Raw genomic sequence first — 13,838 nt, forward strand, 5'->3', positions numbered from 1 at the left:
CATTGTTGTACCTCATTTTGTAAATAAAGCTTTTTTAAAGCATGTGTACTTTAATGCTTAATGTGGTGAATAAAATAAATAAAAATATTCGCTGCTGCTGTTATAAATTATGATTTAGTCCTTAATGCACATTTAGATTATAACTAAGTCTTTAATGCACATTTTTTGTAATATGTACATATCTGCCACAGTAAATCCTACTCACATAGACATCTTCACATGAACATACTGCACATATCCAGTATATTTATTTATTTGCACTTTTTGTGTTGTTTACAACTTCCAGAACCCTCGACTTGTATATAGACATTTTATTTTTATTATTGCAAAATAAACCTGATTCTAAAAAGTTCAGTAATGTATGACCTCTAGTTGACCACTTAACATAATTTTACTTTTACAAAAGCATGTATTCACAAAACCTTTTATATAATTTTCTCTCCCTCTAACCACAACGTATAGTTATCCAACTAAAAAGTGAGATTTAGGCTTATCTTCTGTTACTTTCCTGTTGAGATTAGGAATCAAACCTTCCTGAGAACCTATATTGCTGCTCTATTTAACTTTTAAAGCTCCGTTATGATCTGTACATAATATTGTTAAATGGCTATTTTCATAAGACCCAGCACAAAAGATAATTATCAGACTGAGTGATTGGTGTAGGAAAAGAATTCAAGGTTTTATTAAACAAACATATTTATTAAAACATGTACATAAGCGATTAGCATATCCTACACGTTCTAAATGTGAATGACAATATGATACAGTTCTTTGTCACCGAAAAAAAAATGGAAGTGGGGGAAGTAGGCATTTCATAACTCTTGTGACAGTTAAAGGTGAATAACACAGATCATATGAATAAACTAACAAAGAAATGGCTAAAATATATACAATGTCACTTACATATGCCATATATTTATGCACTAATGTAATGTTTTCCTTCTTTCCAGCACTGGTAACAAGGATCTGGAATTGAAGAGTTTTAGTCACCCATGCCATTTGACCAAATATGTGTGATTTATAACTTGTCTGTAGACCTGTTTTTGTGTGTCTTAGTATTACTTTATACACCGTTTCTCAACCAAGGCACACTGCTAAGCAGGGACACTAACAGATCATCAAAGCATTTGATTCCCCATCTTGCAAAGAGCTCTCGCTCTCTGTAGGGGCATCATCCGTGTTCAAAGGTTCCATCTCGTCTGTCAGGATCGCTGGCTCCTCGTCTGTCAGGATCGCTGGCTCCTCGTCTGTCAGGATCGCTGGCTCCTCGTCTGTCAGGATCGCTGGCTCCTCGTCTGTCAGGATCGCTGGCTCCTCCTCTGTCAGGTTCGCTGGCTCCTCAGGTGTTACATTCTCGTCTTGGTTTGTGTCAACATTCCCATTCTCAGTAGGTCTCTCCTCCGTTTCTGGTTCGCTGTCTGAGTCGATGGAAATGGTCTCTGTGCATGTACTGAGTTTTAAGGTACAGTTTATTGTCTCAACCTGCTTGTTTTGGTTTGTGCTTGGTGTGCCAGACTTGAGGCCTCCAGATCTCCCCGCTGAGGTGCCAACAGTCTTGCTCTCCACAAATATCAAGTCATGCTTCACTTTCTTCAGAGCGTGCATGTCAAAGCCGAGCAGCACAGACAGTTTCTTGCCCTCACATTGTCTCTCGCACATCTTTCGCTTGGTGGCAAAGTGACTGGCGATGTCAGATTTCCAGAGCCACAGACTTGCAGACAGCTTCTCCTCTTCCTGAGGAGTAAGGTATGGTCGTCGGTTGAAATAGGACGTCAGGAAACTTTTCCTGGCCTCGTATGTCTTGTGCTCATAGCTTCTGGGATCCAGAGCAAGGGTAACAGATTCGGACTGATTTCCAACGGCTGCGGAGGAAAACTTTGAGTCCTTGCTCAGTTTCATCTTCTTGGGGTTGGACATGGCCTGCATCGGTGGCTGCCTCTTGATGAAGCAAGCCCCGGATGAGTTGAGAGTCAAAGCAGACTTGAAGCCTTGGTTCGCCTGGGTCCTACCAACAGCCCTGCACTGCACAAGATGCAGCGTTATTGTGGAGGCCACCATGTTACTGGTGTACACTCCAAGGCAATGAATGCACTTGTATGTCATCTTTTTTTCGACAGGATGCATTGTTTGGAGCACTTGGTGTCGCTCCCTCAGATGCATGGCCAAAGCATCAGAGATGGGACCTTTGAGGATGGTGAAGCACAGCGGACACAGAGTCTTCCCAACCTCAGTCTTGTGAGGCAGTATGGGCAAATTTCTAGCATGTGAATCACTTTTCTTTTCAATGATTCTGGGAGCGGTTACTTTGACCAGAGGTGGAACACTATTCTGACCAGATGCAGACTGATCTTGACCATTGATAGATTCCTTCATGTTAAACGTGAGCACAACAAGCTGTACGTTGCAGGACTTATCTTGTTTAAGGGTGAGATCAAAGGTCAGAGGTGACGCACCGGGGGGTCCAACAAAGTCATCGGGGTGAGTCTGAGCCACGTGCTCGATGATTTTCTCAACATTGTGGAAAGCCGAGTGGCACTGTGGACAGGTGAGCCCGTGGATTAGCATGTGGTTAAGCAGTGTGTCGCTGGGCAGATAGCGATTGCAAAGCAAACACTTGCTGGTGAAGTTGTGGATTTTCATGATGTACTTGGCCAGTGCCCACACTCTCTTTGCCTTGTGTGCGTTCTCAAAATGAGCATTATAGAGGTTTTCAGGAAAAAGCTCATTGCAAACTGTACATATCTTCCACTTCTGTGTCTGCGCTGTGTTTACACCAGCAGAATTATTTTCAGCCACGATGCTTTTGCCAGGAATGGCGATACGCACCTTACTGGCTATGATGGACTGATGTTTAACAACAGGGGCCTGTGGCTTTAAATAGCCAATTACTGGTTGTGCTATGGGGTCAGTTCTAAGCTTGTGCCCCCTAATGAGCAGAGGGGCCTTCTGAGAAGGTGGTGGCACTGACTGAGGCCTGGAGACGAGAATATTAGCATGTCCAATCATGGTGGTTACTTGAGCACCAATGCGCTCGTGGTACTCTACAACATGCTGCACTAGAGCCTCATAGCTGCGAGTGGAAAACTGGCAGCGTTTACAGAGGATGTTGTTGCCATTGACAGAACTAGCACCATTTTTGACAGATGATTCAGGAACCATAGCAAAATATGGTGAGACAATATGCTGAAAATGTTCCCTGTAGATGTGCCTTCTCACAACATTGTAGAGACTGTCCCGGAACGAGCATTTTTTGCAAAAGTACATTGGTTTCTCCACACCACCTCCCTGTCTGACCCTATCAAGATAAGATTTGTCCTTTTTGGCCAGTGCAGCTCCCTGTGCGTTTGCATAATTCTGCCGTGGTGAGCTGGGTATGTGGAATATTTTAACATGCGTCTCCAAAATTCTCTTGCTTGCAGTGAACGTGCAGTACGGACAGTTGAGCAGAATTTTACTATCAAAGATTTTCCTGTGTACATTGCGGAAGTGATTCTTGTAGCCTGAGTAGTATTTGGAAGAAAATGGGCACTCTGTGCAGCAAAATGGCTTCGATCGGTATTCCTAAAAGACATCGGGGAAAAAACAATGAGACAAATATGGTGATTTGTGCATTAGCATTTGAAAAAGCCTTGGTGATAGAAGTAAGATTTACCTGTGTTTTAGAGTATGATGGATCCCATGAGCAGATATCAAGGCAAAGACTGCTCTTTACATACTGCTCATCAGGGCAAAAGTCTTTGAACTCCTGTGGAAAGATTTTGAAAAGATCAAGGCATATTTGTTATAATATACATAATAATAAGTAGTTTACATAAAACCAGGCATGTTTGACAGTGACAGCATACAATACTTTGTAATTATTAGCCACGCTGGCTTTGGACAAAGTCCTCTGAGTCGGCATAGATTTAAGTTGCCTTTAATTGCCCTCACATTTGAGATAAAAACATTTTCTAAATAGACATTTAAGACTGTCAGAGAGATTCAAAATACACACCTACAACTATCTTTTGAAATATGAATGAAAATTAGGGATGCACCGATCTGACTTTTTCAGTCCCGATACCGATATTGATTCCTGGGCTTTGGGTATCAGTCGATACCGAGTACCGATCCGATACCAGTGTTTGATTGATAAGCTTTATGCCTCACTGTGTGAAAGTGACTGGGATCATTCTTCTATGAGGCAACATCAGGCTTAAACCATGCTTTCCTAACTTTGTAAAACAAAATGTAACAAATAAATAGTGTTTTAAATTTAGTGAATTGTTATTTATTATTAAAATAATAAAATTGTATAACAATGACTTGGCAAAAAAAAATCTTAAAAATTAACAGGAATTACAATTCAAGTGTTAACCATTTTAATGCAGCAACAAATTGGTCAAAACTTAAACAGGAATTCAAATTCCAGTGTATTATGTATATAAACATAGAATTAATGATGGGCCCCATTGTCACCAATGCTTGATCCGGTATCGGTGCATCCCTGATGAAAATCATCTATAACCTCCACATTTAATTTTTGAGTTTCTACCCACAACCTGCAACTTAAATAAACTCACCTCCACAGCCTCCTTGCAGTACTCCAGGCCAATGTCTTCAAGAGCTCTTTTCACTTGTTTCCTAGCTCTCCTGATTCTTGGAAGGTTATTCACCGGAAGTTGATACATCTCTCCTGAAAAAACAGAAAATAAACAGCTTATTATTAGTTTGATGTAGGCTTAAATCTGCACAGCAATCTAATTTAATATGTTTTAAATGTGTTTATTTGTTTTGCACAATTTAAGACTATACAATATAACAAAAAAATAAATGAATAATATACAGTGCAGGAAGAGTAAAAAAACAAAACACTGGGCTTATCTGAAGCCTCCACCTAGAGACAAGATTAATATAAAGAAATAATATGACTACATAATAGTGATAACAAAACAATTAGGACAAGATATATATATAATAACAATACAGTAAATATATAAAAAAAGACAAGTGTGTGTTGCGTGGAAGTGTATGGTTAGTGTTTGTGAGGAGCATATTGATTTAAATATCTATAAAGACTTCTTCAAACAACATTGTGAGTGGGAAAAAAGAAAAACAGATACATGGACAACATGGGGGAGAAGCAATAACAAAACAGCAATTAAATGACCCTTTAAGCGACTTTTGAAACATTTGACAGATGAACAGTTTATTGATAGGTGTGAAAAGCTACTCCATAATTTTGTTCCCCTAAATCTTATCGAAAATTGACCTCTACTAATGAGGAATTTGGGAGGATGAAGATCTAGAGATTGACGGGTTGAGTAAGAATGGACCTGAGAATTTGTTTTAAAATAGGTTAATTGAACTGCTCAGGAATATTCCCTTCAACAGAAAGTGTCTTATAAATGAAAAACACATATTTGAGAAATATTGATATCATAAATAGTAAGAATGTGGAGTTTGTGAAATAAACTTACCTCGTTGATTGTCATTCCTTATGAAAACTGGTTGTGCATACATCCCAAGACTATATGGATATGTATAAAAATCATCATAATCACCTGCATTTTGTACTGTTTTGCAGTATGCGAGGCCTGGCTCTAGTCTTTAAACAAGCTCTTAAAGCACTAGACAAAAAAAAAAAAAACTTATTGAGCTTCGAATTTATTTTGTTTATGACCAATGTTTGTCCAGCAGGAAGTAGCTTGTGGAGCTTCTATACTCTGAAAATATTGGAGCAAATTTTCGATTCACCATCTATTTTCGTAAAACTGTCTACTACACAGTTGATTTAGGAATTTAGGAGGATAAAGATCTAGAGATTGATGGGTTGAGTAAGAATGGACCTGAGAATGTTTTAAAATAGGTTAATTGAACTGCTCCACTATAGTTAAAATCAATGATTACCACCATCATTATGAAAATAAAACAGCTTATTAGTTTAATGTAGGCTTAAATCTGCACAGCAAGCTAATTATTTCACATGTTTTACACTATAGTTAAATCAATATTATTTCATGTTTTACACTATAGTTAAAATCAATGATTACCACCATCATTATGGAAATAAAACAGCTTATTAGTTTATGTATTACACTATAGTTAAATCAATATTATTTCATGTTTTACACTATAGTTAAATCAATAATTACCACCATCATTATGAAAATAAAAAAAGCTTATTAGTTTAATGTAGGCTTAAATCTGCACAGCAAGTTATTTATTTCATATGTTTTACACTATAGTTAAAACAATAATTATTGATTATTATTATTGATAATTAATTAATGATTATTTTCATCATTATGAAAATAAAACAGCTTATTAGTTCATGTTTTACACTATAGTTAAATCAATGATTACCACCATCATTGTTAGTTTAATTTAGGCTTAAATCTACACAGCAAGCTAATTATTTAATATGTTTTACACTATAGTTAAATCAATGATTACCACCATCGTTGGAGTTCACTAACAGGAGACACGCCCTGTCATTACATCCCTGTGAATGTTATTAAGTGATGTTTCATGATCTTTGTTCGATACTTCAGGTTGTTGGGCCCAGCAGCGTCTCAGCATGCTCAGTTAGCTTCCATCACTAGCTGTGTTAGTGTTTAACCAGACACGCTAAACACACAGCAGCTCTGTGACCTTCCCTCGCTGCAGCACGTCTCTAACATGTATGTGGATAGCATGTAATCACAGTTATCCTGCACATGTTGTTAGCATTATGAGCTAGTGCGTTAGCCCGCTCTCATGGGCAGGTAGCTAGTTAGCATCAAAGCTAGCTTATTTAATCCCTCATTTTAACTGTTAAATAGAATAGCTGTGTTTAACTCACCTTGTGATCCGTGTGTGGACTATCTGCCCACTACATTAACGTGTAACAGAAGACTGCTGGTTGGTGTCTCGCTCTCCTCGGAGCCGGTGCTGATGCTAACCTCCACTAGCTAGCTAATGCTAACTAAGCTAGCTAGTTAGCTCTTACATCTGCTCTGCCGCAGCTGCTCTGCTTCTAGCTGGAGGAAGAAGGGAAGGCAGGACGGAGGTAGAGAGGTGCACAGCTCATGAAAACTACAACTCAGTGTGCTCTGGGTAATGACAGGACTTGTAACCGGTTGTTAGCCCGTTATCTATTCTACTGAGGCAACTCTCGATCCAAAATGGCGACGACAAAAAGACGGAAGTCGTAGCTGGAGCTGGAGCTGAGTCCAGAGGGAGCTGGAGCTGAAGGAGCTGGAGCTGGGTCCAGAGGGAGCTGGAGCTGAAGGAGCTGGAGCTGGGTCCAGAGGGAGCTGGAGCTGAGGGAGCTGGAGCTGAGGGGCTGGAGCTGAGGGAGCTGGAGCTGGGTCCAGAGGGAGCTGGAGCTGAGGGAGCTGGGTCCAGAGGGGGCTGGGTCCATGAGCTGGGTCCATGAGCTGGGTGGACACAAGTTCCTATTCATGTGGGGTCATCAGTTTTATTTTCAGTCATTAAAAAGCCCAAATGTATTGCTCAGGTTCATGAAAACACAACCCTTTGTAGTGCAGTTTACCTAAAGTTACTCCTGCTGCAAGGTTACCATGGTAATTGATTGATTCTTCCCCTCATATGAATGAGCACATGGCATATGGACTCTCTGGCCACCCTCATAAAGAAAAAATCCAGCATGTATTTTCATATAAATATTTGGGCGTAATGATAGATCATCTTTTATCTTGGAAAGACCACATTGAATTTGTCTGTAAATACTTTTTTCTTTTAATACATCCATGGCTGGAGCAGGGAGCTGGAGCTGGATGCATGGGCTGGATGGCCAAACGTTCCTATTCATTGTGGTTGCATCAGTATAATGTTTTATTTTCAGTCATAAAAAGCTAACATTTATTGCTCAGGTTCATGAAAACACAAGCCTTTGTACTGTAGTTTACCTAAAGTTACTCTTGCTGCAAGGTAACCATGGTAATTGATTGGTTCTTCCCATCAGCAATGAGCATATGGACTCTAAGCTGGATGGCCAACATTTTGTATTCATTGTGGTCTCATCAGTTTTATTTTCAGTCATTAAAAAGCTAACATTTATTGCTCAGGTTCATGCAAACACAACCCTTTTGTACTGTAGTTTACCTAAAGTTACTCTTGCTGCAAGGTAACCATGGTAAGTGATTGATTCTTCCCCTCAGGAATGAGCACATGGCATATGGACTCTGAGCTGGAGCAGGGAGCTGGAGCAGGGGGATATACAGGTCTTAACCACACATTATATAGAATAGGCAAGCACCCAACTGGGAAATGCACATTTTGTAATCAACCAGAAACTGTCGAACATTTACTGATACACTGCAGGAATTACAGTATCCAGAGGAATCACCTTTTACAGTCACTAAGGAAGGCAAAACATCAGGACTTTTCATTGTCAGGTCTATTGGGGAATACAGCAGATAACATATACTGTGGAATTATTCAGTTTTTAAGAGAAACTGATTTAGTTAAATGAATCTAGGGTTTTCATCATTCTTATTATTTCTTTTTTTTTTCAATTTTATTTATTTATTTATTTATATTTAGTTTCTGCACAATCTATTGTTCCACACTCCAGTCCAGCTGGTGGCGGTAATGCACCTCTAAGATGGTTTGCCAACCGCCAATAAACACCAAAGAAGAAGCAGAAGAAGCTGGGGCAGGGGCTGGATGGCCAAAAGTTAGTATTCATTGTGATTGCATCAGTAATAATGTTTTATTATCAGTCATACAAAGCTAACATTTATTGCTCAGGTTCATGAAAACACAACCCTTTGTTCTGTAGTCTACCTAAAGTTACTCCAACTGCAAGGTAACCATGGTAATTGATTGATTCTTCCCATCAGGAATGAGCACATGGCATGGACTCTCTCTGGCCATACTAGTCTATAATTTAATACATTTCATGATATTGCATACATTTTATGATCAGTTGTTGTCATTCCAGCGGTTCCATAACTTCCACTACAGCAGTGCGAGGCCCAGTCATCACCAGTCTGGAGACTGTCCTGTAGTCCAGGTAGAGGACACACTGTCCATTCACCTGGCACACAAACTGACGCACCTAAAGAAGATGATGAGAGGTACATAGGTCTTATTTTTGTTTCAGAATCTAATGTGTGCTGTTTTCAGTGCCATGTGTGTAACATATATATCTAACCTTAACTCCAGCAGCGGCTGCAGGGCTTCCAGGGTCAACTGCCTGCACGTAACAGGGGGCCATGCCTCTGACAACAAAGCCCCAGCCCAGGTCATCTCCTATCACCTGTGATGGCAGGAAGGTGAGTTAAATTACACATTACAAGTAATTTAATTAAATCGATATAGTCAAGTCTTGTAAGTTTCCATTTTAACCCTCTGAGACCCACAGTAGACCCGTTTTTGTCTTCTTTTTTTAGGGGGGTACACAGGGTCGAAAATGAATGAGTTTTTTACCACTCAAGAATTGATAAAAAATGATCATTTATCCTTCCAAAATACCACAATAAGACACCATGACCATAGAAAAAGCTATACTGTGATTTAGTATCAAAAACGTTTGACATTTTGGGATTTTTGCATGATTTGCATTTTTTTCGGCAATTAGATGGTGAGCATTTCTGTTCTGGAAACTGCTCAGAAACCCTCTTATTGTCAATCTACCTAGGAAATCCATCCATCCCCTGAATGCTCTAGGTCTGTAGTTTGTGGCTTTAAAGTTTCATGAGGCTGTGATTATCCTAGAGGTCACCAGAGGTCATTTTATACAGTGAGGTCAAGTTTTTAAAAAATGGTCTCAATACAATGAAATGGATACTGTGGTGACTGACATCATCACACAAGAGTCTCAGCTTTCCAGTAAAATCCAATGTATGTAATTCCAGGACTGTTTAGGGACCCCAGTATGCAGAAATATTCAAACACATACTTTTGGGAATAGGTGAAAATAACACTTTATACTGCATTCAAAATACTGCATGTTTTTTCTTCCCCAAACTGCATGTGATTATCATAAAGTGGGCATGTCTGTAAAGGGGAGACTCGTGGGTACCCATAGAACCCATTTTCATTCACATATCTGGAGGTCAGAGGTCAAGGGACCCCTTTGAAAATGGCTATGCCAAATTTCCTCACCAAAATTTAGCCTAACATTGAAGCATTATTTAACCTCCTTCCCAACATGCATCACTAGCATGACATGGTACCAATGGATTCACTAGGTTTTCTAGTTTCATTACATATCAGTACCTTCATTCTAGCTTTAAAACTGAACCTGCTACCGCCTCTGAAAGACAATAAAGTTGGTTGGGATCGTACTTTAGTTTTGTTACTAGCATCACAGATGCACGCTTTACTTATCCACTTTTAGACACTTCGTTCAGGTTATACTGAATTAATGTTGTTAAAATCCTACAGATGCCGTAAATATTAGCTCTTAGATATCCACGATTAATTCAATAAACTCACCGTCAACACTCTCTTGATGAAAGGTGCCCCAGGCGCCAATAACTCTTCACGTGTATAATGTCTTCTTAGTACTGTAAAAGTGTTCAAACATTTCAACATTCACCATTTTACAATATATTTTGATTGATGTTGCAATTGCGGTATGATTTGCAATATTAGAGAGAATGATCATTTTTACTTAATTATTCTCATTTTCATTAAAAAAACATATTAAAATGATTATGGTGTAATTTGTGCGGAGATCTGTACCAAACAAAGATGTTTTCTTAAGTCTGTAGAATATGATGTTTAGGCCAGGCCATCTGCAGCACCACAATATTTAATTTAAAATGGTATTTTGACACAAATTTCACCTTTTAAAAAAGAATTGCACCTGCTGCGATTTGAAAATTGCAGTAGGCCATGTTGCGATTTTGATAAAAATTCAATTAATTGTGCAGCCCTAGACCTCAATATACCAATTACTTTGTCTATTTTGAAACATTTGTCACATGAATATGAATCACAATCTTGCCTGATCTAGGATTGGTTCTCACTGAAGTTGAAGACAGCTGGACGAGAGGTGGAAACCCAGCAGAGTGAAGCTGAAGGGAGTTCAAGCTGCCTCGACGCCCACTGGTAACTTGTTTCAGATCTTTACTTGACCCCACTGTTATTAAATCAGTAGTAAAATGTGATAATTAGCATTCACAACAAGGTGTATAAACAGCAAAAACGGGCAGATAATTATTTTTTTACCAGATTTGAAAGCACTGTTGCCCTCCTGAGGTAGGTTTTTGCGCAGAACAAATGGGCTATCAGGATGGTTGTCGTCGTGTGTCGACACGGCCACACCTTTGTCTTTGTCGTCATCTTGTTCACTTTCATGTAACAGTTCAGACAGGCGGCGTCTGCGGCGGAAATTGATGCAGAACTGATAGAGCAGTCCACTGTCAAAGAACTCATGCTTCTTTGCCACTAGTGATGGGAGTGGGAGAGAGAGATGGCACAAAACAACACGTTTTAGAATTAATGGGAATGGATGAGTGTACTTGCTTTAGATTGCAAATGTCCCAGCTGGCCGCCCACTGCCAGCAGCCGCTGACAGGCAGCCCGCTCATTCATTCATTGGTGCCGTACATCAAAGGGCATTTGAGGACTCCCCTCACCGTGCTGAATGATGCCATGCTCCTGCAATGCGCGGCACAGCTCCAGTCCCCGACGGCGGCTCTCTGCCTCTCCGTTCTGAAGGAGCCAGTCAATCAACTGGCAGCCAGGAAAGGAGCGCCGATATGCAACGCCATGCTCCTCTCTCAGCTGCAGGATGGTGTTCTTTTCCCCTATGAGACTGAAGAAACAGAAACGAAAACACAGATCAGATGTGTCATGACATGAAAATGACTTTTAAAAAACTGCTGCAAAGGAGCATTTGAACAGACAAAGTTACCAACATGTATCGGACAGGTCACAAACTTTCTCTTTTTACAGCTAAACAGTGCACTACAAGATGTTTCTGAAAACATTTGAGGTGAGAAATAGGCATTACAGTAACAGAATATTGATTCATATTTGATCAGCGCTGCCTAGTTTGACTATTTGATCAGAGTTGGTGAGTGATTGACAGCTGCTCAGAGACGGCAGACTCCAGCTCGGCTCTGATTGGTTGTTTTCCTCCGGTCTGTTAAATCCTGCAGATGCCTTTAGGAGCACCGAAGGACACAGAAGCACATGATTTTTTTCAGATTACCTGTCTCATGCACTACTGTCAGGATATAGTGACCGTTTTATAAAAGTAACTTTTTTTAAAATCATATTTGCTCCAATCTGTCTACTACAGCTTTAATCATGTTGGTGTGTATGCGATCACAACTGTAGTTGACAGTACACATCAAGGTCAAATAAGAGAGTCCCAGCACAAAAAACAAACAGCAGCTCTTACTGTTCAAAGAGTCGTTGGCCTCGCATGAAGATTTTCACCTCTGTATTGAAGGGAAATGTGCCGTCATCCTTGCGGAAACGGTACAGCAGTTTGGCATCCTTCAATACTGACCTCTTGTCACAGACTTAAGAAAAGACAACATACAGTTTCTAAATAAAGCAACAATAACATTTTAGTTTTATTTGTACAGAAGGTATAGGTAGGTGTGTTGTTGCGTCCTTCCTACCGTGGTGAACAATGTCATGATCCATGAGGTGCTGCATGAGGCAGATGGCTGTTGCTCGGTCTGGAGCCTCCTTATGGCTCACCATCCAGTCTATAAGTTCATGTGCCACAAAGCAGTTCGGATACGTGCGAAGGTGGTAGCGTCGGTCCTTGATCAGCTTTCCGTCGTGTAGTCTCAACCTTGAAATTCAAATCATCCACATGTTTAACCTTAATAAGCCTGATCATAGACATGTCATATTTACCTCCCCTCTCTCTCTCTTCATACCTGAGTTGTTCTCCAGCAATCATGACTTCTCCTTTATGTTGTCTGGCCATAGCTTTTCTCCTCATGCTACTTGTTCGCTCCATGTTTGTTATGTGTGGACTGGAGGGTAAGTGAAGCTACCTTTTTAGTTATGGCCCTTTGTGTTTACAAAATAGTCATTGAAACACACAGAACCCCATTGCCGTGTGGGAAAGATGTTGTGTATACAGACGGAAAGGGAGACAAAGACATGGTACAGTTCTGTCAGGATGCCACAGACAGAAACCAAAAGAAAACTGTCCGGTGTTGACATTTATCTCATGAAGCTATCACTAGTTTTCTTGTTGACATCTTTGACTTGTCCAGCAGTCACATTTTATTTAATATTTTTTGAGAGAAACAAGTGAACGACTGTTGATACCCACATGATAACCCCTTTGCTAATCGCCTTCATGGTGCTATAATCAGCCAGCTACAGCCAGTTAATGGATGTTGTGATTCAGGCTGTGTTCTTCAACACTAAACAGATGAAACCCTGGATTTTCTGTGGTGACTATGGATGTTACAGCTTCCATGAAGACACACCGTTATGTGTACGCCTGTTAGCGTTGGATGAACTTGAATCGGGTCACTTTTTAAAGGTCGCCATATGGTTGTCTGGCAACAGAAAAGAAAGCTAGTGACGGTGCTTGGCTGCGTTCGAAAAGTCTTTTTTTGCTTAGGAAGGTTCCTAACTGAGGGAAATGACCCAGAAGCATCTCAGTAGCAGCCACGATAAGAGCTGTTCAAATACTCTGAATGTTAGGGAAAGGTGCTTCAATGCTTCCTTTCTCATCTCCTTTAGCATAGGATACACTGGACCATCCTTTACCAAAGGAAAGGAGGCAATAACGTCCCACAATTCCTTGCGTCCGCAACATTTAAAGCGACGCACCCTTCTGCCGTTCATGAAAACAAACAATATGCTTATCTTGCATATTTTTTCCATACAGTCATATACTAATGGGATTCATGTTGATA

At 40.1% G+C, this 13,838-nt stretch overlaps 2 protein-coding genes and 1 long non-coding RNA gene across 9 annotated transcripts in view; 1 reads left to right on the forward strand and 2 right to left on the reverse strand.

Moving 5' to 3' along the window:
- Positions 1-678: 678 nt before the first annotated feature.
- On the reverse strand, positions 679-7,170 carry adnpa (activity-dependent neuroprotector homeobox a). The gene is made up of 4 exons (XM_074657343.1): positions 6,824-7,170; positions 4,563-4,675; positions 3,653-3,745; positions 679-3,561 (listed from the first exon to the last, which is right to left on the reverse strand). Exons 2-4 carry the CDS (start codon positions 4,668-4,670, stop codon positions 1,108-1,110), a joined length of 2,655 nt encoding a protein of 884 aa, XP_074513444.1. The 5' UTR covers positions 4,671-4,675; positions 6,824-7,170; the 3' UTR covers positions 679-1,107.
- Positions 6,543-13,838, forward strand: part of LOC141781885 (uncharacterized) — a 42,891-nt gene continuing 35,595 nt past the window's right edge. The window contains exons 1-7 of one of the 7 annotated variants that reach the window (XR_012596999.1): positions 7,040-7,171; positions 7,318-7,856; positions 8,052-8,207; positions 8,561-8,662; positions 8,930-9,065; positions 9,154-9,263; positions 10,952-11,046. This is a non-coding gene — a long non-coding RNA (uncharacterized LOC141781885). Of the gene's footprint in view, positions 6,663-7,039; positions 7,172-7,317; positions 8,208-8,529; positions 8,804-8,929; positions 9,066-9,153; positions 9,264-10,951; positions 11,047-13,838 lie in introns of those variants that run through there. The other 6 variants (XR_012596993.1, XR_012596983.1, XR_012597005.1 and 3 more) reach the window with 6 other exon arrangements.
- LOC141781831 (DEP domain-containing mTOR-interacting protein) lies at positions 8,921-12,922 on the reverse strand. Its single transcript, XM_074657750.1, has 9 exons — positions 12,840-12,922; positions 12,573-12,751; positions 12,347-12,470; positions 11,577-11,755; positions 11,167-11,385; positions 10,943-11,077; positions 10,429-10,499; positions 9,143-9,247; positions 8,921-9,046 (listed from the first exon to the last, which is right to left on the reverse strand). Exons 1-9 carry the CDS (start codon positions 12,920-12,922, stop codon positions 8,921-8,923), a joined length of 1,221 nt encoding a protein of 406 aa, XP_074513851.1.

The sequence above is a fragment of the Sebastes fasciatus genome, chromosome 1, assembly GCF_043250625.1.
Source record: "Sebastes fasciatus isolate fSebFas1 chromosome 1, fSebFas1.pri, whole genome shotgun sequence".
NCBI classification, from domain to species: Eukaryota; Metazoa; Chordata; class Actinopteri; order Perciformes; family Sebastidae; genus Sebastes; species Sebastes fasciatus.

Excerpts from the sequence above, each read along its gene's own strand:
- adnpa (XM_074657343.1), bottom strand. The coding sequence starts at position 4,670 with ATGTATCAACTTCCGGTGAATAACCTTCCAAGAATCAGGAGAGCTAGG. Across the intron at positions 3,746-4,562 it reads ACTGCAAGGAGGCTGTGGAG|GAGTTCAAAGACTTTTGCCC; the intron begins GTGAGTTTATTT and ends ATCTTTCCACAG. Across the intron at positions 3,562-3,652 it reads CATCATACTCTAAAACACAG|GAATACCGATCGAAGCCATT; the intron begins GTAAATCTTACT and ends GATGTCTTTTAG.
- LOC141781831 (XM_074657750.1), bottom strand. The coding sequence starts at position 12,922 with ATGGAGCGAACAAGTAGCATGAGGAGAAAAGCTATGGCCAGACAACAT. Across the intron at positions 12,752-12,839 it reads ATTGCTGGAGAACAACTCAG|GTTGAGACTACACGACGGAA; the intron begins GTATGAAGAGAG and ends TTGAATTTCAAG. Across the intron at positions 10,500-10,942 it reads GAGAACCAATCCTAGATCAG|TACTAAGAAGACATTATACA; the intron begins GCAAGATTGTGA and ends ACACTTTTACAG.